The sequence below is a fragment of the Hydra viridissima genome, unplaced genomic scaffold (genome assembly GCF_058129835.1).
Source record: "Hydra viridissima isolate aposymbiotic clone 2 unplaced genomic scaffold, HvirCarnegie_v1 scaffold_5, whole genome shotgun sequence".
Lineage (NCBI taxonomy): Eukaryota > Metazoa > Cnidaria > Hydrozoa > Anthoathecata > Hydridae > Hydra > Hydra viridissima.
Genome location: NW_028324304.1, coordinates 1,905,335 through 1,931,215, shown reverse-complemented (window position 1 = coordinate 1,931,215; position 25,881 = coordinate 1,905,335). Strand labels below are relative to the sequence as shown.

The following is a 25,881-nucleotide window of genomic DNA, read 5'->3' as shown; positions in this document are numbered from 1 at the left end:
TATAGAATTTCTATTAAACCTCTGCTAATTTCTATAGAAATTCCTATAAAACTTTTATTTTTTTACATATATTAATATAATAAAAAAGTTTTATAGCAAGTTCTATAGAAATTAATAGACATTCTATAGAAGATCTACAGAATTTCTATAGGCCATATGTTTCAAAAGTTTATAGAAGTTCTATAGAAATTTTTGTCAAGGGTAAATCTTGCTCAAAATACCATTTAATTTGAAAGCACTTCTGCGAGGATCTTGTTTTCATAGTCTTATCAAAATTCTGTCTTGATGTTCTATAGTTATCGTTGGCCTTCCTAGACGATGCTTGTTTTCGTTTGTCTTACGGTCTCTATATCTCTTAACTAGTACGCTAATTGTTGATTTCGCCGCATCATAAATCTCAGAAATTTGCATTATAAAACTTTTCTTTTCTAATGACAATTCCTAAGACTTTTCAATTACTTTTTTAATTCAATTTCAGTTAAATATTATCTCCATTAAATTTGTTTTAAAAACAAAATGCTTTTCTTACTGAAGTTTTGATTTTTTTAATCGGGGCATAGAACTTTTTATTAACTTTTGCAGACTTATGTTTCCAATAAAATTTGAATTTCTTCCTTCCGTAACAAATTTTCATTTTTTTTGACTAAATAATACTATGTAATCACTTTAGAATAGCAGCTGTTAAAAACTCCATTCAATTTCAGTGAAAAGATAAAAAGTTATGACGAAAAAACCAAAAACTATATATATATATATATATATATATATATATATATATATATATATATATATATATATATATATATATATATATATATATATATATAGACACACACACACACATACACACACTAATCTTTGATGTAAGTTAAATAAACTGTGTTTATTAAAATTATTTTACGTTTGAAGAAAATATTGGAAATGCGCTTTCAGCCTGCTAAGATGAAATTTCTGCTCCATAACATTTTTCTTACGCATCGATTGCCACTAGAAGTAGAGGATAATGAACTTTTCGGAACGTTAGTCAAATTCGCATTGAACTCTTTACCCAGCTCAAAAACCCCTATCTTAGGTATGAAATCAGTTAGAAACACAATGCAAACATGGCACTACGTGCAAAGTGATTTAGTAAACGAAAATCGAGTTTTGGAAGCTCTTCAAGCGCTGAAGCCAGGAGATACATTCGCTGTCTTTGTGCGCGCTCAAAACTCTGTGATTACAATAAGAAGATGTAATTGTAATACAGACAACGCTCTAATGAGTGTTTCTAGAACTTCAGCAAGTAACGAAACAGTAATGACTGCAGGTGATTTGTTTATTACATTTCCTGAGAGAGCCGTTTGGATTCCCTTCCATCGTTTCTTGAATAAAACATTTGCCTATCAAGTTGCTACACTGTGCAATAACATGTTTGAGGAAACTCTGAAAGGGACCTCAAAAGCTGGAATCAGCCATGCAGACCCTCGTGATGTTGCTGAGCCATATCTTGTCATGTCATGGCTCTTGAGAGCAATGTCTGGTACAATAGAAGCAGCTAATGACATTGAATGTGTGCAAAAGGTGATACGGGATGATGTTTTATCGGATAAAACCTCTCCACTTCCTTGGCGGCGTTCTGGAGAATGGATTGCTATCAAAAATGTGCTTCATGTTATGCTGATAACAGAACTCGGATCAGATGAAGGAACAGTAATCTACAAGTCACTGATGATTCACCTCATGGTGCGTTTTCTAGACAGCCTCCCAGATTCTTTTGACGATAACGATGTTGTCATGCAGATGATGAGCAAAATTAGTAGACGTATGGCAAAACTGGAAGATCACATTAAAGACTCTGATGATAGCATGAACATTAGTGGATTGCACGTAGAAACAAAGCAGTGGGTAGCTGATCTGTTTCAGGAATCTTGTACTGTATTGATTAGAGTGAGAAATACAGCGGAAAGTCGATGGAAATATTACGCCCAATCTTGTGGTGAATTAGTTAAAATAAACATTTCCTCACTTAACCCGACCCTTCATTCTGTTCATAAAATGAATGAAGATTCGCTTTGCCGTTTAAACCAGGCATTCCAAGAAGAAGTAGAAACTAACAACCGCACCTCGATTCCTTCATGTGTACAGCGCTTTGATTGTTTAACTACAATGTTTGACATTTAATTGCTGGAATCTGCAGCCCAAGAAAATCAGATTGAAGAAAACATTTGGGACTTTGAAATGTGGGTGAGAACCATATTGTGGGAAGGTTTTAAGCCTAATATTTCGCTGTTCATAACACGCAGTGAAGAAATCTTTAATTTGTTTGAGAAATACATCAATATTGGATCAGATTACTACAAAAACGATGCTCTTGGATCAAGTCGAATGGTTTTGACTCTATTTCTTATTTTTGCGGTATTAGAAAGTATTGCTATAGCGGAATGGTCAATAATATCTGAATATCACAGCGGCTTTGAGGAATGTCTATTTAATGAACTGCTGGTTCCACTTTTCGATGACATGAAATTCCTGCACGCCGTTCAATCGTACTTTACAACGAGGAACAAATCCGCAACCTATCCAAGCATTATATCAAAACTGGATAAAACTTCATTAGGACAAAGAGTTGCCGCTGATAATCCAGAGATGCAGCAAAAAAGAAAAGAGATTTTGGCATATGCTGAACAGCAGAGAAAACTAAAAGAAGAAGAGTTTCAAAGAGAAAAAGAGCGTTACAATAATATTATGTCGGAGCATTATAGTTACAAAAATTGTTCTTGTGGATATTACCGATGTTCAAAATGCCAACTTTTAAAAACTGCCAATTCAATCAAAATTAATGTGTATGAAGACCCAATTCCAGAAAATTGCATATGGAGACAAAATATGATTGTCTTTGAACTGAGTATTCCAAAGAGCATTCGATGTTTTCGTGACGCTTTGTTTCTTATGCAACGAAATGTCTTTGGAAATCAATTTCATAGTGAATCTATTAGGTTGCAATGGAAAAATTACAGAGAGTTACGCAGTTGGGTAAGTCAAGAATGTAGAAACTCCATGGTGACTATAGGAAGTTCCGCTTGTTTAATTTTAGTAACACGTTTTCGTGACATAAAAGTAGCAGACGTTCGGGATGCCAATTGTTATCTTAAACCTTGTGGTCTCAACATTATTCCCTGTTTCGAATCTTCATATCGAAGTTATCAAAAGGTTGAACTTAATAATGTTACTAAAATTGTTCCAAAATTCTTTTATACAATAACAGCGAGCAACGAACCATATGATATTGATGAGACTTGGATTTCGGGAACTACCCACACAGAGAATGAGGTTTTAGCACTTCAAGTAAAATGTCCTTTAAACCTTGACATCAATGAGTATAAAGCGTTTGGTTCATTGCGTGCTGGTCATAGATTGCAGCTCAGAAATCTATTCAGAGTGTTGGAAATGCGTTCATTGAGTTTCGATAGATCTTCAGTATTTGCCTTAGTAGCGCAGACAATATGGCAAGTGGGACCTTCAGTTGAGAACCTATGTGATGATCCCGTATTTTCCTTTGAGTCGCATATTGATTTGCGAAATGACGGATTTTGTTATAAACTAATTATATGCCTTTTAGAGTTTTTAGAAAACATCAGCAGAAATTGGAAGAAACACAGCCAACTTCAAATTGTCATCATAATTGCGTTAAGAATATTTTCCTTATCAAGTGAACAAACGCGTAATAAAGCTATCAACCTTTTAAAACGATGCTGAGGTATCGCTGAAGAATGGGCTGATAAAATAGAAAACAAACTATCAGGAATGATGGCATCCGCAGTAACAGATGTCGAGCAAGTTTGTTTAAAGTTAGTTGATGTTGCCGCTTTTTCGGCGCTTACCTTTGACGTTGATCAATGCCATGAGAATCTTGTGATTGATAAAGAGACACTTGTGTCGTGGCTTCAAGCAGTGGCTCGAATTCACGACAATATTCTTCTCAACAAAAGTTCTCTAGACACCGAAAGAGTTAATCTGCTCCGCCGAGTCAGACTCACAGGCTTGCGTTTTGAGAAATATTTAATCAGAATTTTAGCTTCAAACAGCGCCGAAATATTTAGTAAGTTTCTCATGATAGTTTGGTCAGACTTTGACAGAGGCGTTTGCAAAGATAATTGGACGCCATATATACAACCAGCTCGACAATGGTACCACAATGTTTTTGAGGTTGCAGCTCGTAGGTCTGTAACATTGCAAATAAGCATTTTGAGTGGTAAGTTTTTAGTCGACGGAAACCCAGTTGGTAGGCTTCCAGAACAAATTACCGCATTGCCAGATTATTTGCGAAGCTTTGGTGCAAACATATTTGAAGTGCAGCCTGCCGCTGAAAAATCTGACACATTTGTTAGCCTGCACAAACTTCAAGGCTCCGTATTCACATTTTCTCTCCGAGCTCACGGTCTTGTTGTTGTGGAACGTCGTCAAGATGGGGATGAGTACGAGCTGATACCCAGTAGGGTGTTTGAAGGAGATTTCCCTGATCATTTTGTTTCAAGTTACAGCCATTGGTTATGTAAGCAGACCAAAGTTCTTCACTTTCGACCGGTCAAATTTGATGATTGCAACTTCTTTGATAAGCGCTTTCCGTACGAATTCGATTTACAGCAGAGAACTATGATTGATTTAAAGAGGGATCTTTATTTAGTGGATATTCGGAGTGAAACCTTCAACGAAGTATATAATTCCGGTGGTATGCACCGTCTAGAGTTAAAACGGTATGTGCATTTATGGCAAAACACAGAAGAAAATGATACTAAAGCCAGCATGAAAAAGTCTACGCTAAGCGTAGAAATACCTCGCATGAGTCTTTGTTTTATAGTTGATGAAAATACTGGTAAACTGTTTTCACGGGAGCATCCCGGATTGATTGTTGCTAATAACCAAAGTGATTTTGGAACTCTTATTGGGTTAATAAGTGGGCTTTTACTATGCGAAAACGAACCTCAGATGAATAATGATCTTCTGGGTCATCATAAAATGTTGTTACTGCCGTATGCAGCAAAAGTTGACTTAACAGAATCACAAAGCCAAAGTCTGAATGGTCAAAGTGTAATAATTGATTTCAACGACCTTTTGTCTCCTCGGTACTTCGCTTACCTAATTGATGATCGACTTTGTGAGCTTCGTGCTCCACCAAATCAAGAAGCCTGGCTGTATCTAGCTCTTCTGCATGCTATGACTTCAAGCTCACTTCCAGATCACTTCACTGGATTGACAGGAACTGAATCTTCTATGCGTTTGTTACAGATAGGACGAACATTTTCTTGCAGACCGTTATCATCACAAGCGCTACATGTTTTAAAATGTATATCAAAACTAGCTCCTACTCGCACTTTCTATCCCCAGCATTTAAAACAAACGCAAACTGTCACTTACTTGCCAACTCTCAGATCGTCGTATGGCTACGAAGGACTGGTTTTAGCATCAACGCTCATAACTCAGAACTCTGAACGTTGTAAACAGTTGTTTTTACCAAAAGCTCAAGAAACCGTTAAAAATAAAATTTCAAATGTAGACAGCATTGATCTTATAAAGAGAACATACTGGCGTCAACGGAGTTATCTGAACCCTTGCGCTCGTTTAAATATGGGCAGCGAAATGAAGATAGGTGGCTCTCCGCAATTGGTAAGAGCATGGACATACAATTATGACGAGAAGAAAACAGAGGTGAAATGGTGCAGATATTTAATGGAAACTTACTATCAGTGGAAAGGGGTACGCCTAGATCCTTCAACAAATTTATGGCGTATTATTTCAAAAAAAAGCGATGTCAAACAACCAGAACAAACATCATTTTCATCGGTGTTAGAGTGGCGTAAAATCGAACTTCCTGATAGTTATTTGCAACTATATGAATTAGCTCAGAATGCGAATGAGGAGAAACTTTGTCGGTTCCAGTTTTCCTTGCTGTTATCTTTTCTAGCGTTTAAAAGCGAAAACATAGAACTTCTTTTTAGTCTTTTGGCAGTTGCAATAATGGGAATTAGCGTAAAGCCTCCAGCTGTTAGAGATTACCAACACCTCGAAGAAACCGATTTTCGAATGTCAGCAATTCGTTCTGCAATTGAAGAGGAAATGATAACGTTCGATTCATACTCAGATCGATTATTGTATCGTAATGTGAATGAAATAGAACGAAGAGAGGAGTATGATAACTCTAGAAAAAAAGCTATAGAAGAACTCGGAGACATTGTTAAGAGCCAATGGGTTTTGAAACGCGTTATATTTAATTCACCCTCGCTTTATACTTCTATGATAGTTAATATTTCTAGTTTAGAGGAAAAGATCAATCGTTTGTTTGAAAGATGGAGAAATAATTGTATACTAAAGTCCTTTTTTTCAGAAATAGAGATGAAAATTCGTGAATGGCAACTAACTGTTCTACTTCCAACAATAAGTATATCATTCTATAATGATTCTGTTACTTCGTTTAAAAATGATCAAAGTGTTCTAGGTAACGGAAACCAAAACTCCCTAAAATCTAAAGACATGATCTTTTCAATTAGAAATATTACTTACAATGCGGAAGCTGAGCACTTACATAGAATGCGATCTACTTCAAATTATAGCAAGGTGAACAGAATAAGTGAGCAAAAAATAAGCCCTTTTCAAACAAACTCGTCTCTTTTCTATGATATAGCTGTAAATAATGATAGTGTTTTCCAATATATGTATAATGCTCTAGAAACGAGCTCGGAAGACTTTAGTAAAAACGATGAGTGCGCGTCTAAATGTGAAATTGATTATAAAGTTCTTTTGTTTGAATGCCGAGAATCATTAGTTAACAATTCTTCGAAATCAAGACAGTGGTGGGGAGAAGTGTTAGTTGCTATGAAACCAGATTGTTATGATAACGTGGGTAATGCTCTTGTTGCTGGAGGACTATGGAGAAGACTTAGTCCAGCCGTGATTATTTCATGTATACTAACCTTACCGTCGTTTTCAGGTGCGTTGCTTGCTGTTGATGATAAGAACGCTATCCCAACTAATGTTATTGACCGAATTGGAGCAATTGTTGTATGCTGGACAGCAGAACAACGTGCTCTTCGAATTCTAAAACTGCTCCACAGCAAATCACCACCTACAATTCTTTTTCGAGAAACAATCAATTTAGGCCATGAAAATTGGATTCCCTCAGAGCACCCTGAATGGCTCATTCTTGAGCTCGAGGGAAACTTTTTAGTTCGCCCTCTGCAGGTTGATATTGCTCGGAGTATGATAAATGCAAAAGAAAACTTTGTCCAGCAACTGAATATGGGAGAAGGAAAAACCAGCGTCATTGTTCCTTTACTTGCAGCTTCTTTATCTGGCCGAGATCAACTTGTTCGAGTAACTATTTTACGCTCCCTTCTTTATACCAACTATGAAGCGCTTGTTGATAAACTTGGTGGCCTTCTCAACCGAAGAGTTTACATTGTACCATGTCGCCGCGACATGAAGTTAAACGCTTCAAAGATTTTGGGTATACACCAAGAATGCATGGCTGGTCAAGGATTGATGTTGACAACACCTGAGTACCGATTATCTCTCGATTTAAAGACCTTGGAGCATTGTCGTAAAGGTGATGATGATGGAACACAGCTGTATGAATTGCGTTGTTGGCTTCGAGAGCACGCATGCGACATCTTGGATGAAGCAGACGAGATTCTGAATGTCAAATATCAGGTTGTTTACACCATCGGCGATCAGTTGCCTGTTGATGGAGGTGAACAACGGTGGATTATATCACAGGCCGTTTTAAAGTTAGTCAATAAATTTGCAGGTGACCTTTTTCAACAGTATGGACAAGAGTGTATTGAAGTTAAAAGAGAAGAGAGGCGCGGCAGTGACGCCTTTCAAAATATACGATTTCTCAACAGCAACAGTAAAATGTACGAATACTTGTGCCATAAAATAGTTGATTCAATTCTTAAAAATGAAGTTGCGGAAGTTTCGAAAGCAGCAAACTTATGTCAACAAGATAAAGAATATGCTCGTTCATACATTCTCAATAACAATTTACACCACGAAGGTTTAAACAAACTATTTATTGAAAACCCACTTTTACAAGAAGAGCTTTTGATATTAAGAGGAATTCTTTGTTATGAAGTGCTACACTCAGCACTACAAAAGCGATGGCGAGTTAGTTTCGGAGTCAATCCTTTGAGCAAGACTACCCAAATGGCTGTGCCGTTTCGCGCTAAAGATGTTGCCGCTGAGAGAACAGAGTTTGGTCATCCTGACTTGGTTATTTCTTTAACGCAAATTAGTTACTACATGAGTGGCCTTAACGAAGCTCAGATGGACGATGTATTTAAACGTTTAGACAACTGTTCTTACAAACACGCGGAGTATGAAAGGTGGATATTAGCTGTCGGTATTGATAACGTGCCAAAAAACTTGCATTCTTTAAACGGCGTTAATCTTGATGACATTGAGCAGAGAGAACAATTGTATTCCTTGCTTTGCTACAACATGAACGTGGTGAATTTCTGGTTGAATAGGGCTGTCTTTCCCAAGGAATCAAAGCAGTTTCCTCATAAGATTTCGATGTCAGCGTGGGATCTCTGTCTTTCCAAAAACAGGTTTGGTAGTGGTGCAGAAAAACCAACAACTGGGTTCAGTGGCACAAACGAATCTCAGCTGTTTTTACCAGTGACAATTAAACAACAGGACTTACCTCAAACGTTAGGTACAAATGCTATGGTTTTAAGCATTTTGTTGCAGCCCGAAAATAACTTCTATTATAACTTCGGATCACGCGCCGAGACGTTAGACGATGTTATTCTAAACAAAGTTGTTGAAACTGGTGCTCGTGTGCTGATAGATGTTGGCGCGTTGATGCTGCGAATGGATAACAAAAAAGTAGCTCAAGAGTGGCTGAAGAAGCTTTCTAGAACTACGAATGTATCTGCTGCTGTATTCTTCGGAAAAGATGATAGATTAATGGTGCTCGACCGACAAGATTGTATTTGCCCTTTTACATTGTCCCCGTATTACAATCAACTTGAACGCTGTGTTGCATATCTTGATGACTTTCACACTCGAGGAACAGACTTACGTTTTCCTTTCAGCACACTAGCTTGCGTTACGTTGGGTAAAGGACTGACAAAAGATCGTCTTGTTCAAGCTTGTATGCGCATGCGGCTACTTGGGAAAGGACATTCCGTATACTTCTGTGCTGCAAATGACGTTCACATATCAATAACAAAACTAATGAAATCTAATAATAAAACTCCAGAAGCTGCTGACATTCTTCGGTGGGTATTTAAAAACAGCTGTGACTTTGTTCGTGACGGATTGATGCACTGGTCTTCTCAAGGTCTAATTCGATCTATCAAGGATGCTGCTGAGTCTTCTTTAAAGCTTGCTAGCTTAAATAATCACAAAACAACTATTAATGACCTGAAAGAACTTGGTATGAGATGTACTGAGGATGAAGTGTTAAAGCTTCTCCAACTATACGGAGGCTCTCGTATACTGGAATGCGCCTCAATAATTGTAGAAAGGAACTTAAACTGCAAAGTCGAACGTCTAAAGAAACATTTTGCCGAAGATATGGACCAAACAAATTTCTTTTGTGGAATAATCGAATCGATTGGTAGAGACGTTGTATCTCGCTGTAATACGTTTGTTAGCACATATCAGCAATATGCTGATATTCATGATGATGAACAAGAAAGGGAACTTGAAGTTGAATTGGAAGAAGAGGTTAATATTTATCGACCTGGTCCTCAGACTCCACATAAGCCTTCTGTTTCAAAAGATCTCGTGTCTCTCGCTCAAACAGGTATTCTGAGGTGCGAATATATTGACATCGTCAGTGTTGATAACATTTTTAATGATACAGATCAGCTTTCGATAAGCTTTCTTAGAGGGGACTGGAATCGAGACTTGCTTGTCAGTAGAGAGTTTTTCACAGTCATTGAAAATGCTAGGGGTAATAACGGCGACGAATATCTTTTTGAAATCGCGTGGATAATTATAGTTGATCCCAAGCCACCATTGTGTCGCACAACCTATATCGTGATAAGCTCATTTGAAGCAAACGAACTGCTTGCGATATTTCGTTCAGCTGATGAAAACCGCGGTGTTAGGTTGCACATGTTTGCCCCTCGTCTTCGTCGTGGTCAAAGTATTTTGATTAACGAAAGGGCTCTTGTCGTTCCGAATTCACACCCACCAAGTGTAGGCAACTGCCTTATTGCTCAACTTTCTGTATTAGGCGGTGGACTTTTTTTTGACAATGAAGCCGATGAAGAGGCCTATTGTAACTTTCTTGGAATTTCTTCATGCTTATCATGTTCTGGTGAAACGAACGATGGTTTAGAAAGACCATCCAAAAGTTATAAGCTAGATTCAAAGCTCACGGATGATAAAAAAACGAAAATGGCAATCGAAATATTGCGCACACGGGGGCGTTGCATGCATTCAACCTCTTCTCATTCTTGCGTGTTGCTTTTTCATGGTGTGCATTCCTTTTTCAAGAGCACTGGTATGTCAAACTTGATATTATTGTTTTTATCTAATAAAATAATAATAATGCGTTGACGTTGTTATTTCCCATTGTTGTTCTTGCTTTAAATTAAGTTCAGTCGTTTAAAGAAATCTTAGCATATTTGATGGTTTGGACCTCTCTCTTTATTTATTTTTTTATTTGTTTGTAAATTTATTCAAATAATTTTCTTATCTTGAATTTTAATTTCATTTCACATTGACTTAAACATTTTTTTTCCAAATTCATATCTTCGGGCAATAGATAAAACGGACTTGTACGCAAAGAAAATCTCATTGCGAAAACTATTGTTTCAAAATGGAAAGCTAATAGATTACATGTATTTTGAAGAAAGGGATTTTAATTGTTACAGAAAGAAAGGAAAAGATAACTTTTTTTTAAAAGACTTTTGTCATAAAATACAACAATAAAAGTTAAATTTAATAAAAAAGTATATACCCAGCAAACAAACAACGTGAAGAAGCGTTGTCATAACGTTCGTTTATCGTTCGCTGCAAACTTTACGTGAACCAACTTTTGTGAACTCCGATTTATAATTTTTAAACGTTTGATGCGCTCGTTTAATTAGCAGACAGCGAACGTTGTTTTGACGTTCACTACAAACGCTATGCGAACGTTATTTTGACAGCTCTTAAACGTTCATATCAAACGTCCAATAACGGACATCGGGCGTTGTCTTAATGTTTATATATAAGTATGTATATACACTAGTGGCCATAGGAATGGGCACTCCACAGTGGAAAATAAAGGTGTGTTTCGGACCAAAAATCGATAACTTTTTTGTTACTAAAAATAGAGATTTGAAATTTTGCACAAATGTAAAGTAGTATATGACGCTTCTTGTGAAATACTCTTTATAAGAATTTTTTGTTATACAATATTAAAAATAAATAAATAAAAATCAAAAACTTCAAAATTGGCAGTTAGTTAATTTACACTTTAACACAATGCTTTACAAATATATGAAAATACCTTAAAATTATTAAAAACTACGAAAAATACATAACGTGCTTACCTACTAATTATAAAAATATTTAAGACAGTTTCTTAATAACAATTTTTAAATAGTTGTTTTTATGAAATAATGTATAGGTATATTAAGGTGGTACCAGGGTAAAGGTAACTTTTTAGCAAGAAATTGAAAACTATTAATAGACTTTAGCTCGTTTCTATTAATGAACAAAAAAAATATATAAAACAGTAGCCAAATAAAAAAATTTTAGTGATAACGTCATTAATTATGCGCATAATTAGTGTTATTTTACCCCCAAACCTTCTTATTCTTTCATCTAATATAACTAACTCAAAAAGAGTCAAAACTGCTTGAAAATTTGAACATGAATTCTTTAATGTATTTAGAATGTTGTCTATGAAACAGAATTTTTTAAAACATTTTTAATTTTACCAGGTTGACATTCGAACTTTAAGATATAAAATTAAGGGAAGTTTGGGACAAAAGCATGATAAAAATGAGTTTTAAATAAAAAATAACAAAAATTTGCTTCATAGACAACATTCGTAATGTGTTCATCTTTAAATCTGCAAAATTTCAGCCCATTATCTATTTTCTATGAAAAGTTATTTTTTCTGAAAAATTGAGATTTAGCGAGATAAAAAGCGTTTCTAAGGTCGTTGTTATGAAGCAAGAACCAAACTGCTCTTTAAAAAAAGGCCAAATTTGATTAAAATTAAGAAGATTTTTGACTTTTTGCAAAACGCATATTGAAATAGGTAGATTTAAGAATTCAAAACATTAAATTTGGTATTTTTCAAAATTTTATCAAAAATAGCCGTTTTTTACCCTGGTACCACCTTAAAGGTACTATATCATAACTACATAGGGACTTTCAGTTCCTGAAATCAGTTCGTTGACTTTCAAAAGCTGCAGAGTATCTTCATCAAGTTCTTGCACATTTCACGCAAAGAGTTTATTTGGCTCTTTACTTCATCTACAATGGCTTTAGTTTTCTTGGAAGTCTCTTTGCAAAATTCAATGCATATAGGTCGACAAAAACGAACATATGAAGGTGCCGGATTTTGCCAAACAACTGCGCCAGTTACTTTATCAATTAGTTTGATAGGCACCAAAGAACTAGTAAACAAATTTGCATAAGAAATAAGTTCAGATTCCTCTGGAAGTTTCTGCTTGTATTGGCTTTGGCCAGAGGAACCATCACAGCCCCATTTACTATATGAAAGTAAATGCTTGAATTCAATACTGTACAGAGAATCTATGGTCAAAATTTTAGCTACAGTGTGATCCAATAAATCTTGCAGTTCCAGAATTTTCGCATGTGTGTTCGTAATTTCTATTGCAGAAGATGGTGGATAGCAGGTCTGTTTTATTTCTTAAATTTTACAATATGGTGGGAATATGGAACAGTTTCGTTCATTTGTCACCTTCCTCATATACAAATATTGTGCTTTTGTTAAATCTAAATCAATAAACACGCTGAGTGCTTCTTCATCAGTTAGCATATTTTTCTGGCTTGCGTTTTCCATAAAACTCGATGTTAATTTTTTTTTGTCTTTATCAGCAATCCTTAATGATTCCACAAGTTTTGCTTCTGCTTCTTCTCCTATTGAATGCAACGCCTGAAGATATGTATTAAAGATATGCTCCATCGTTTATTAAAAGACGGAATAATGTGCCTTTAAATACCACTAATGATGAAACACAAGTTGTCCTCAGAAAGTTGATAATTTTCTTTTAAAATTGTTGACAGTGCCTCAACTGTCATTCCTCCATCAATATAGGAAAGCAATAATTTACATTTCAAACACTTAAAAGTTGTCATTTTAACAAGTCACAAAAGTAATTTAAGTAATATTCAATAGTCAAACGAGTCGGTTTAATTTCCAGTTTCTTATACTGATATAAATGTTTCAACTCTTTATATATTGGCAGTGTACATTCACCACAAAATGAGTGCAAAAATAAAAGAATGCCATGGTATCAATAAAAAATTGATAATAAATTAAAAAACATATACCAAGCTATTGTTATAAATGAACAAAATTTGAAACCACGATAAAAAGCGGTTTTCTGTTTTTTTACTTTTATCACTCTTTTCTCGATAATTTCGGAAACCGCACGTTTCTGCAACTCATTCTTATACATGTTTTTAATAAACACCTAGGCTACAATACTACATTAAATGTAAAGCGTGGGGAAGCGTGGGTAACTACCAAAAGTCTCAGTGAACTTGAAGAATATTATTTTTTTTCATTTATTTTATTGTTCAAATAATTACTCCTAAACTGAACCATATAAGTAAAAATGTATAACTTTCTTAAAATCTCCATAACATGAGCTTTTCAAAAATGTATAATACTTTATACTTATTCCTAGAAAGTTTTATAGAAAATTCACTTTTAAAGTGATGAAGCGAACAGGTTTGAAATGAACATCCGCAAAAGTAATAAACAGTAGGGCTTCAAATCTTTTATTTTTACATAAAATTATGTGAAATTCCTGCATTATAGTAATGATTGACTATTAAACTATTAAATAAAATTGAAATATAATGATAGTAGCGACATTAGTAAAAAACATTTATGATATGCTGTTGCTCTACAATTTTCCACTGTGCACTCCTTCAAAATATATGGTGTGTTTTTAAAAGAAAATAACCATGTTTATGCGGTTTTCTATATTGACTTTTTTTTTTGATGTGTTTAGATTAAAGAAAACTAAAATTTTGATTAAAATTCACAATTTTAATATAAAAATATAACAATTAATGACCAAATGGCAAATTATGGTAAACTTACGTTTTACAGCTTACAAAATGTGTTATTAAAAAAATGGCTTATAAAAAAAAAACAACTTAATATTTTGTTGGATATCCATTATTTTTTATTACTGCAGCAATCCTACGAGGCATTCAGTCCACTAAATTGCCCAAATCTTCAGTGCTATGAAACCAGGACTTGTGAAACCAAAACGTGAAACCAGGACTTGATAATGGCCTCTATTAATTGTCGCTAGTTCACAGGTTTTTCTTTCCTTACAAGTTTTTTCAGTCGAGACCACAGGTTTTCTATCGGATTTAGGTCCGGACCGTTTCCAGGCCACTTCAAAAAGTTTATCTTTTTGGCTTTAAACCATTATTTGACAGTTTTTGCGGTGTGGCATGTAGCACTGTCCTGCTGGAACACACAGGTTTCTGTTTTGCCCTCAAACAAATCATCAATCGATGGGAGTAATTTGGCTTCTAATATGTTTTCTTGGTATTTTTTGGCGTTTAAAATACCATCCACAATGTGGATACGACCCACAGCATCTCTGGTAATGCATCCCCACACCATGACATTTATGGAATGCTTAATTGTAACCTATGTGCACTCAGGTAAAAGATCTTCACCGGGCCTTCTTCTCACATAATTGATTCCATCACTTCCAAAAATGGAAATTTTGCTTTCATCACTCCAAACAACTCTTGCCCAGTCTTCCTTTGTCCGATCCTTGTGTTCTCTTGCCCAAATCAAACGATTCTTTTGTTGTTTTTTGTTTAAATATGGTTTTTTTCTGGGTCTTCTTGATTTTAAACCATTTTCAAAAAGCCTTCGGCGAATTGTTCTTGAACTAACCGAAACTTCGAAATTACCGAAATTAAAAATCATTTTTAATTTCAGCTGAAGTTGCTCTTTGGTTCTTAAGTACAAGCCTCATTATCATCCTGTCATCGTTTGGCAGTTGTCTTCTTAATTTTTCCATTTTTTTGCATATTTTTGAAGATATTGGTTGCCTTAAACCTTTCGCACACCTTCCTCACTCCAGATTTTGCTGCTCCATTTCCCAACTTTTTGACGATTTCCATGTACGAATAACCTTCTCCACGTAATGTAACAGCTTTGCATCGCTTTGTAGGTAACCAATATCCTTTCTAAATGACTACAAGACAGTGATCTTGTATTTATAGCCTAAAAGATTTATGGATTAAAATGTTAATTAATAACGTAATTATTTATTAGTCATCACAATAAATAGACTAACTTTCACAAAAGCACAAAAATAATGAGACATTCACCTTTTACTAGAGAAACTCATCAGCAGAGCAATGACTCATTTTTGACACCAATTAACAATAATAATCCATAATTATGATTAAAATTGATAAAAACGATTAAAATTTGCGATTTCCTATAAGCCAAATAATAGATGACGTGTTTAAATATAAAAATAAATAATTAAATCCACCAAATGCATGATAGGTCAACTTTTCTAAGAAAAATGGTAAAAATTAAAGGGTGTCCATTCCTATTGCCACTAGTGTATATACATATATATACATATATATGTTAGGGGTGTCCCGGATAGGTTATCCGGCCGGATATCCGGGCCGGATTTGTATATTATCCGGTATCCGGCCGGATAATAAAATTATTCGGTTGGTTATACCGCATACTTCATGTTTATCAATAATAAGAAAAAAAATTATATAAGCTATTGCTGCAGTCTTAAAGATACACAATTTAACCATGATTAAATCCTTTGGTAATTGACAGAATAACAGAACCTAGTACACAAACTTTAATGTATTCATCTTTTTGAATAATCTAAAAATTAATTCATCTAAATTAAATTTAAAAAATGATTCAATAAAAAATCATTTAAATTGAATTAAGAACTAACTGTTCACAAGAAATACAGATTTTATCAATCATTTGTAAATTTATTTGCATTATGATGTATAAACAACAACATTTCTACGCGTTGAGGTAACAGCCTTGATCGCTTTTTCTCATAAATATTTCCATATTCAGAAAACAATCTCTCTGAAAATACAGAAGATGTTGGTGGTGCTAATAATGTAAGGGGTAATTTTTTTAGCAGCGGAAACTTTTCTTCATATTTCCAATAATTTAAAGCATCATTGTTTTTATCTATAATAGATTGTTTAAAGAAAACATCAACTTCTTGAGCAGCTTGTACAAGAGAGACTTGATCTGAATTTATATGACCATCATTTTCTGAAAAATAATTACAAATGAAATTATAAAATAGGAATTTTGTAATTATACTTTATGAAATAAGATAAAATTGGCAAAGCAATTTTCATAAACAACTTACAAAACTTTTAGAAGTATTAAATAAATATAACACTAACATCTGTTGTCGATAATATACAGTAATATGTTATAATAAAATAATAATTAAATGAATTTTGATGATAATAATAATAAAGTTTGATACTCTAATTTAGTTTTTGATAATAATAATAAAAACTGATATTCTTATTTAGTTTTTAAGTACTATTAAATGGCAAGTTTGTTGTAAAATTTCTTACAAACATAAAAAAGTTCTTACCTCCATTTCCTTCATATTCCGCAAGTTCTAAAAAGCAAGAATCAAAGTCATTCTCTGTCAAATCAACTTTCTTTTTTTTGGCTCTTGGTATTAAATAATTGGAACAAGTAGCAATATTAATAACTTCTGGTGAAAGTTCTTTTTTTTTTCGTTGATTTTTCACTACAGCCTCTAATAGCATTGATCTTGCTTGCTCTCTTTTATCAATAGGAAATTTGTTGAACTTTTAATTTTACAAGAATAAGTTTAAATGGAGTTTACTAAAAATTTAAATGCCATCTTTACTTTTATGAAACTATTGCTTAACATACAACTTAACAAACCATATACATGTAATGCTTTTTTGACCTTTCAGAGATTTACTTTACAAGTACAAATTTACTATTTTTATCAGCTAAATTACATATTTAAGTTATTTGAAAGACTATGATTTATTTTTTTCATTTCAAGAATAATGGACAAGACTGGTTGAACTGTAAACAACTTAAAATTAAATATATAACAGAAAATAACACGTTTGCAGTGAAAAAGTTCATATATATGTACACAAACAAACACACACACACACACACACACACACACACACACACACATATATTACATTTTTATTACATAGTTAATCATTAACAAACAAAGAACAAAGAATGACATAATGTCATTCTTGATGCTAATGCTATTTTCTTAACTCATTGCACTGACATTTGGTGTAGTGGGGCAAACTTTTGTGTTCTTGTTCTCAGAATCCAATCACTTCTTTATATTTTCAAATCAATCTCATTTGACATAAACATGAACATACTTAAGCTTATATGCCTAAAAGTGTCATATCTAAAACAAAATATCCTGGAGGCACCCATGCCACATTTTAACAATATACCATCGCCTTTGATTTGCTAACTTACAGTTTTTGATTTGTGTTCTTAAAATATCAAGTCAAATTTGGTTGGTTTGAGTTAATTCAGGTTGAACACCATGTACATCATCTTCACCATTGTAATCAAAGTTAATTTCGTCTGGAATTTCTAAATCAAAGGACATGCAAAGGTTTTCCAGTTAAGTGAAAGTAAAAAAAATTTGCAGCAAGTTGTTGGGGTGTACTGAAGTGTTCCACCACTTTTGTGCAAACACCTCCAAAGGTTTTTGAGATGTCCAATGGCTTGCCCCACATCACCACCTACCTGGCGGTGAACTTTATTAAAATATATTTCCTCTGGTGTAGTTGGTTGATTAAACAGTTAAATCATGACTGGTGACAACCCATATCCTAAGTCTGCAAAAAAGAAACCTACACTTGGACCGTATTCTTTTGTCTGTTTTAATGCAGAATAAGAAAAAAGAAAGGTGTCATGGTACGGATCCAGGATACTTTGCAACAACATCTCTAAACTTTCCATCAGCATCAATGACAACCTGACAGTTCAAAGCAGGATATCCTTTTCTAAAAAAAAAAAGTTAAAAATCTTCAAAATGTTAAAATGTTTAAAAATCCTGAGAGCAGCAAAAACCTTTTTGGGAAACATTGACATCATGTTAGAACAACAGTTCACATTTAGCAGAAACAAAAGATTCTTTTTTTTACATAATCTTCTATCATAAACTATATGACCTTACATTATAATATTGTTTTAAGTTTAGGACTTATGTTAAATAACTTGATGTTTTCAAACTTTAAAGAGCTATGATGTCCTATTCAAAATATTTAAAAAAAACTTCGATTTTTGTAATAAACATGTTGCACTTTGTGAAATTGAAGCATTGTCCCTTCATAAATTAAATTTTTTTTTTTTACATATTATTAACAACATTAAGCGCTTTACAATAACTTAATACTGTGAAGTAAAATACAGTTTAAAAAAGCATTAACGCCTAAGAAAAAGGAAATAGTAAATAATTTTTTTATAAAGAATAATAGAACAGAAATATTCTTTTTGAACCTTTTAAGCATTATATGCAAACATTGACAGAATAAATCTGTGAAACAAAAGCTTTTTTTTCTCATGCTAACTATGCCTGTGTAAGTAAGCCAAGCTGTGTACACTTTAAACTTTTTGACTAATGACCTAAAGCAATATAATCAAAATGATCAGGTATCATACCAAGTTGATCAGGTATCAAATAAAAATAATGAATTTACCTGCAAATATATACTGGCTCATCAGCCATATTAACAACTTTGATTTGTATCATCGTACCATCTATTACTCCAAGAAGACCTTTAACTCCAAATGATTGTAAGTACTTTCTCTTTGTTTCAGCCATCTCTTCTGGACTATCATACCATCTGACAAGGTAATGATAGTGCTGAATAAAATATTTATAAAACTGGCAAAGTTTGTGACTGCAGCTTGACTGGCTTACATGAGAGGTGTCACCTTAAATTAGGTGAAATAGCATTGAACAAAATATGCAAGTTGACTATTATACTTTAATTAATCAAAGCAAATTAGTTATCTGAGAGAAAAAATCACAATTTAGGAACATTAGGAGTGTGCAGTATAAAAATTAATCTTTTTATAATCTATTATGTTAAGTTAAAAATATTAGGGTTTGTTTGATTTTTGCTATACAATAATGAAGTATCATATTTATTTATAGAGAAAAAAGAAATTTTACTTTATTTCTTAAAATTAACAAACTGAAAAAGGAATAAAGTTATTTTTAAGTAAGCAAACATGATGTGTCTAAAAACAGGTTTGCCACACCAAGTTTTTTCCTAATTTTTCCCTGAGTAAAGAATGTTTTCCCTCCAGTTTAACTTTTGAAACTCTCTGAACTTCTCCATAATCTTTCCATGTTATCCCAAAGATTTTATTTATAGGTATTAAAACATTATTTATACTTACAAGCTAAAAGTTTTACAACAACAATCATATCTTGCAAATTCACTGTTATCTGTCTTGACAAACCATTCTTTAAAAAAACATAAATTATGGTACACAAATGGAAAAAGCATTTTTCCTGTAAACAAAGTTTTCCAGCTTTTACCTGCAATTTTTGCTACCTCAAGCAAACGCTAGGTATTCCAGGTTGAATAAATAAAGCACCACCTTTAAGCTCCATTCGTAACAATCCATTAACAACAAGCATATTTAACAGTAAAATAAAAAATATATAGAATTCAAAAATCATAAGAATATAACTAATCTTTTTGGTATTGACTAATAATTCCAACTAATTACTGCTTGAAAACTCCCAGCTGATAAGCCTTAGTGCTATTAGTACTTTTGCTCCTGAAGAAATTGGTTTGCTTCTCATTGTGATTGATGACAAATCATTGTGTAAAGTGTTGACAATATCTCGGATATTATTTTTTGGTAAACAAAATTTTTGAAGACATTCCACGTAAGAGAAATCGCTTAAAGCAGCACCAAACTTGATCTTGACCATGTGCAGCTAGAACAATTGGAATATCCATCTTGACTAAATTCTTGTAAAGCTGTTAAAATAACGATATGAACTATGATCTTGATACTTCACAAGCACTTTTTTTAAAAAAAGTTGTGAAGGACAACATATATATTTAATAACAATATTATATCTTTGTAAGATGTTATATTTTTGTAACGGGACTTGTATGATACATATCCCCACATAATATAACATCTTATAAAGATGTTATACTACTATATATATATAATAGTATAACATCTTTATAAGAAGTTATACGTTATATTATAAAGATGTTAAATTATTTGATATTAATAATATGACAATATATCACCTAATATAAGATCCTATATCATATATAAGATATATTAAACTTAACATATACAATAATAATATAACATCTTAATAAGATGTTATATCATTATGATTCAGTCATTTTTTATTGATATCTATGATTATTGTTAACCCTTATTATAATATATATAACTTATATGTGTTAAGATGGTTGAATCGTATGTTATGTACGTAAACTATAAAAGTAAAAAGCGCAACTTTACGAATTTAATAGAAAAGCGCATAATTATTAAATAATTATGCAGCGATTGTAAAAGCTGAAATGTTTAATTTTTATTAATTTCTTTGAATGCTTCAAAGTTGAAAGTTCTTTATTATTATTTTAATTTTATCATTTTCTTTTTTTTCTTTTTCTTTTTAACTTGTTTTCTTTTTAACTTGTTTAAACTTGAAAAGTTAACATGATCAGTTAAAGGAACTCATTAAAAGTTAAGCCTTGTTAGCGAGTTTTCATCTGAAAAAAGACGATCTAATGTGATAAGAAGATGTATCTTAAAGTGAAAATGAACCATACTCATTATCTGTAACATTGAAAACCCATTGAAATCCATTACTGGAACGACAAACCGAGATGCCTGCGGTCTTGGCATTTCACAGTTTGTTTTAAAAAACGCTTATTTTCACTTTACAAGTATTTTCAATTTAAAAGTTTTCCTTCAAAGAAAATTTAAAACTTACTTAAGTCTTAATTATACATTATCTTTTCCGAAAACAAAAGAATATTTTAATTACTTTTTATTACGCAATGCAATAGCTGCGCATTTTACCTTTTTAGTTTACTTACATAAAGTACAACTCAACCTGTTAAGATCCCTAATATTATATCAATCTGACAATAGAACTATGTATGCATCATAATAATGTAACGCCATTCTCATTTTTAGTGATTTTAAAAGTTACGCCAAAGTTAAGGCAGCTCATAGCAAACGTAACTTTTCTTGCGTTGAGCAAATTTCTAAAAAAATTTGGTGAATACTAGTGTTCGGCAAAATCAAATATACGTCAAACCTTTAAAGATTTGAATTTGAACTGTTCTTTGAGGGGATAGATTTGAATTTGATTTGACAAATATCTGGAGGATTTGGATTTGATTTTCAAATATTCACTTTGTTCTCAATTTTTGCGTTTGAAAAAAAACGCCAAATTTTACAGGCCCGCAAACATATATATCACTTTATTCCGGGGTCTTTGCAGTGGTTTCCGGAATGGCGGTCGCCTTTCAATAACGGAAAAAAAAAAAAAAAAAAAAGAGTTTTTAATTAAAGTTTGTTAATATTAAAGAGAAAGTAAAGAGCATAGAGAAAGAAAAAAAGAAAAGAAATGTAAACAAAGTACAAGATTAAAAGAAAAAACGTAGAAAAAAATATATGTAAAAATCAAAAGAAAAAATTGCAAATACAATTTAACCACAATAAAAATGGAAAAAGTAAAACAATAACGAATCGAAAAACATTCATTGAAAGAAACAATCATTCGAAAAAAGAAAATAATAAAAAAATATAATAATGGCTTGCTTGAAAGCAAAGAATTTTTTTTTTTAATTTTATTAATTTTCTGTGCGTTTTTGTATATTGTCTTGTATGTTTGTCTATTGTTTGTATTTTCCGTCGTGTATTCAAATTCAAATTTATTTTAATATTCGTTATTCTTATTTTCATTAATTATTTTTCATTATAATAGTTGCTATATGTCATTGTTTACTTTTACGTTTTATCAGTTTTAACTGTTTGTAACTGTCTAACTTTGTTTATGTAGCTATTGTATTTATAAAGACAAGTGACTTATATATAATTATTATTATTGTTATCATTATTATTAATATTATTTTTATTATTTAAACCATTATTATTTTAATCATTTTCATTAGGTGTTTACTTAATATTAGTATATTTACTATTTGTAAACAACCTTGAAATGTATCTATTTCAGAAATATATATTACATTCCTAATTATGTCGGATAATCCAGAACCCGAATCTTTTTCTGTTACAAAAACCACCAAACGTTCACAATCAATTGTATGGGATCATTTCACAGTTGATGAGCATGACAAAACCAAGGCCATATGCCAGCATTGTCCAAAGCACAAGAACAAGTATGCTTACAATAAAGGTGGGACAACAAATCTAATGAACCATTTAAATTCTCAACACAAAAGCAAATTAATTGGGGACAGAGAACCAAAGCAACGACGTTTAGATGACATGATAATGACACCAATCGTTTATTCTCCAGATCTATTCAATGAATACTTAGTTAGCTGGATTGTCAAGAATGATCAATCATTTAATGAGGTAGAGTCCAGCCACTTTCGTAAACTACTCACTCTACTGAAACCAAATTTGTCAATCATGAGTGCGCGCCAATTAAAAAGCCAGATAATGGACACTTACAACACCAAAAAACAATTGCTAAAGACCCTTTTTTTGAATCTTGACTCAAAGGTTTCATTCACCACTGACTGCTGGACATCACCCAACAACATTGCTTTTATGGGCATAACGGTTCATTACATTGACAAAGACTGGAACCTACATGCCAAAACTCTTGATTTCAAATCCTTGCCTGATTCCCATTCAGGTTCAAATTTATCTAATGCATTCTTGTCAGTTTTGATTGAATTCGGTCTTACAAGCAAAGGAATGGGCATTACCTTAGATAATGCTTCCAATAATAATTCATTTATGGATATTTTAAATTCCAAGTACGAAATTAAAACCACCTTTGAGCATATCTGGTGTTTTGCTCATGTGCTGAATTTGGGCGCGCAAGCAGGTTTGGATGTTTTGAAAGATGATCTTGTAAAACTTAGAACAGGAATTAAAAAAATCCGATCCAGTCCTCAATCATATTCTAGGTTCAAAGGTTTCCAGCAATCAAATTGCACCTTAAAACCAATACTTGATGTCCCTACAAGATGGAACTCAACAGCTGATATGCTTAAACGAGCAATGGAATTAAAAGTTGGTTTCATTGCGTATTTTTGCGATTTTGACTCAACTGCAAACAATCCAGACTGTTGTCTATCAATTTCAGCAGATGTTTGGAACAGGTTTGAAACAATTGTTTTGTATCTTGAACCATTCAAGGAATTTACCCAGCTCATTAGTGGTGATTCATATTCCACATTGTCTTTGGTGGTTCCTCTCTTCAATATTCTTTTGGATCACATTACTGAATGGATGACCACAAAAACCAACCCTGAAGATAATCTACACCGCTCTACAGTTGCAGCGCTCGCAAAAATGTCAAAATATTATAATTTGACTAGTGACTGCTTTACTATCTGCACTGTCCTGGACCCAAGATTTGGTATTGAATATTACAAAAATGATAAGGGCGCAAACAGCGAGTCGTATACAAAGATTATGGACACAGTCAATTGTGAATATCAAATCAATTATGCCCCAAGCAATGGTACAACTGCTACAAGCATTCAAAACGTTTCAAAATATACCCCGTTCAAATCGCGTGTTTCATCAAACCCATGTAATGAGTTTGAAAACTATTGTAATGATACAAGTAAGATAGATGGCGGCAATAATAGCAACATATTACTTTGGTGGAAATCTCGATCTGACAAATATCCAAACCTATCCAGAATGGCCAGAGATTACCTGGCCATTCCTGCTACATCTGTATCATCAGAAAGGCTCTTCTCATTAGGAAAAAATCTTATTACTGACAAAAGAAATCTTCTCTCTGCAGATACCATTCAAGCTTGCCAGTGCTTGAAGTCTTGGTTGGATTAAAAAGAATAAAAGAAGCTGTAATGTGTGAGAAATAGTAACAAATGCTGCAATATGAATAAAATTTATAGATTCAGATAACTAAAATTAATGAATGAAATAAGTTAAATAACGTTCAAATATACATCAAATCTGGGAAAGATTTGAATTTGATCTAAATTCAAAATAGGAAGATTTGAATTTGGCCATTTCAAACATTTGACGCATATTTGATCAAACTATTTGAATTTGTGCCGAACACTAGTGAATACCATTTCAGTTTGGTAAATACCGATAGTTTAGAGCTGAACTTACGCAAAAACTTACGCAAGTTCTTTTGAAACGCAGCTGCGCAAGTTTGGTCAAAACGACTTTTATAGTTTTGAACTTACGCCGAACTAACACCAAACTTACGCTTCAAAAATTTGGTGAATTCGCACTCAGAACTTTTACGGAACGTTCTTAGAACGTGCCCGAAACCGTTTTGTGTGAGCTGGGTAAATATATCTTTCGTAAAACATTTGGCTTTTGACATCCTTAGTATTTCATTTAATATCAGGTAAGACGGGAACTAAAAACGCACTATTTAATTTTTATTTTTTTTTAAATAGTGTCTAGAGAATGAAATATCCATTGGTTCATGGTTTTTGTAAAGTACTTTACACTAGTAAAAATCTGCACGAGAGTGTTTATAATCAATATCATTTGATTATAAATGGATAGCTTGGAAATCCATTATGAAAGTAAAATCAGTTCCAAATCACGAAGCTACTTTTCTTTACTTTACCAAGCTGGCTCAGAAAAACATTAACTTGAATAGAGCATTTTATCAATTTTATTCTCATTTATATGTAGATATCGTTTTTTTCTTCAACGCTTACTTTTCTTTACTTTTATTTAATTTTTGATACGAAATAAAAAATGTGAAACAAGTAAATTAGTAAAAACTTTTAAAGAACCCAGCAAGCACACAACGTTGAAACAACGTTGAAATAACGTTGATCGACATTGATTAACACTGCTTCAACGTTGTGTGCTTGCTGGGAAGTAGATTAAAAGAAAACAAAAATCAATTTGTGATGTATCGAGTAAACTCAAAGCGTCAAGTTCTTCATATTATTTCTTAGAGTTTTAACATTTGAGTTTTGCAACTGTTGAAACCTAATGTTTATTGCATTGTGTTTTTATTGTTAGCAATAGGTTCATTTTCATTATTTTTTAGTACGGTGATACTTTTAACCATGTTAGATTTATAACTAGTTGTATATATTTCGAATATATCTAATAGGAGTTTATTCCTAATAAATCAAAGCAATATTCTTGTATATTTTGATTTGTACCCAAAATATAACTCCTGTCTTATTTTCTTTTCCCTACGCTTATAGAACAGATTTAAACAAAGAGAACTGAATTTTGAGTAATTGAGATAAGTATCTACCCTATAAACAAGGAATCACTTAATTATATATTTCAATTGCATTGTAAGGAGACCTGGTGAGTTTAAAATCTCCCCAACTAAAATACGTTTACTTTTTTTTTTTAAACCGATACAATTTTTATGTATTGTAATGTAAGTCTTAATCAAA

General features: G+C 32.8%; 1 protein-coding gene across 1 annotated transcript; it reads left to right on the top strand.

Annotated features, from left to right (window-relative positions):
- Nucleotides 1-921: 921 nt before the first annotated feature.
- LOC145189257 (uncharacterized) lies at nucleotides 922-25,217 on the top strand. Its single transcript, XM_090088972.1, is given in 2 exon segments — nucleotides 922-10,492; nucleotides 24,907-25,217. Coding segments are annotated over 2 exon segments (9,585 nt in total). The 3' UTR covers nucleotides 24,921-25,217.
- Nucleotides 25,218-25,881: the final 664 nt, after the last annotated feature.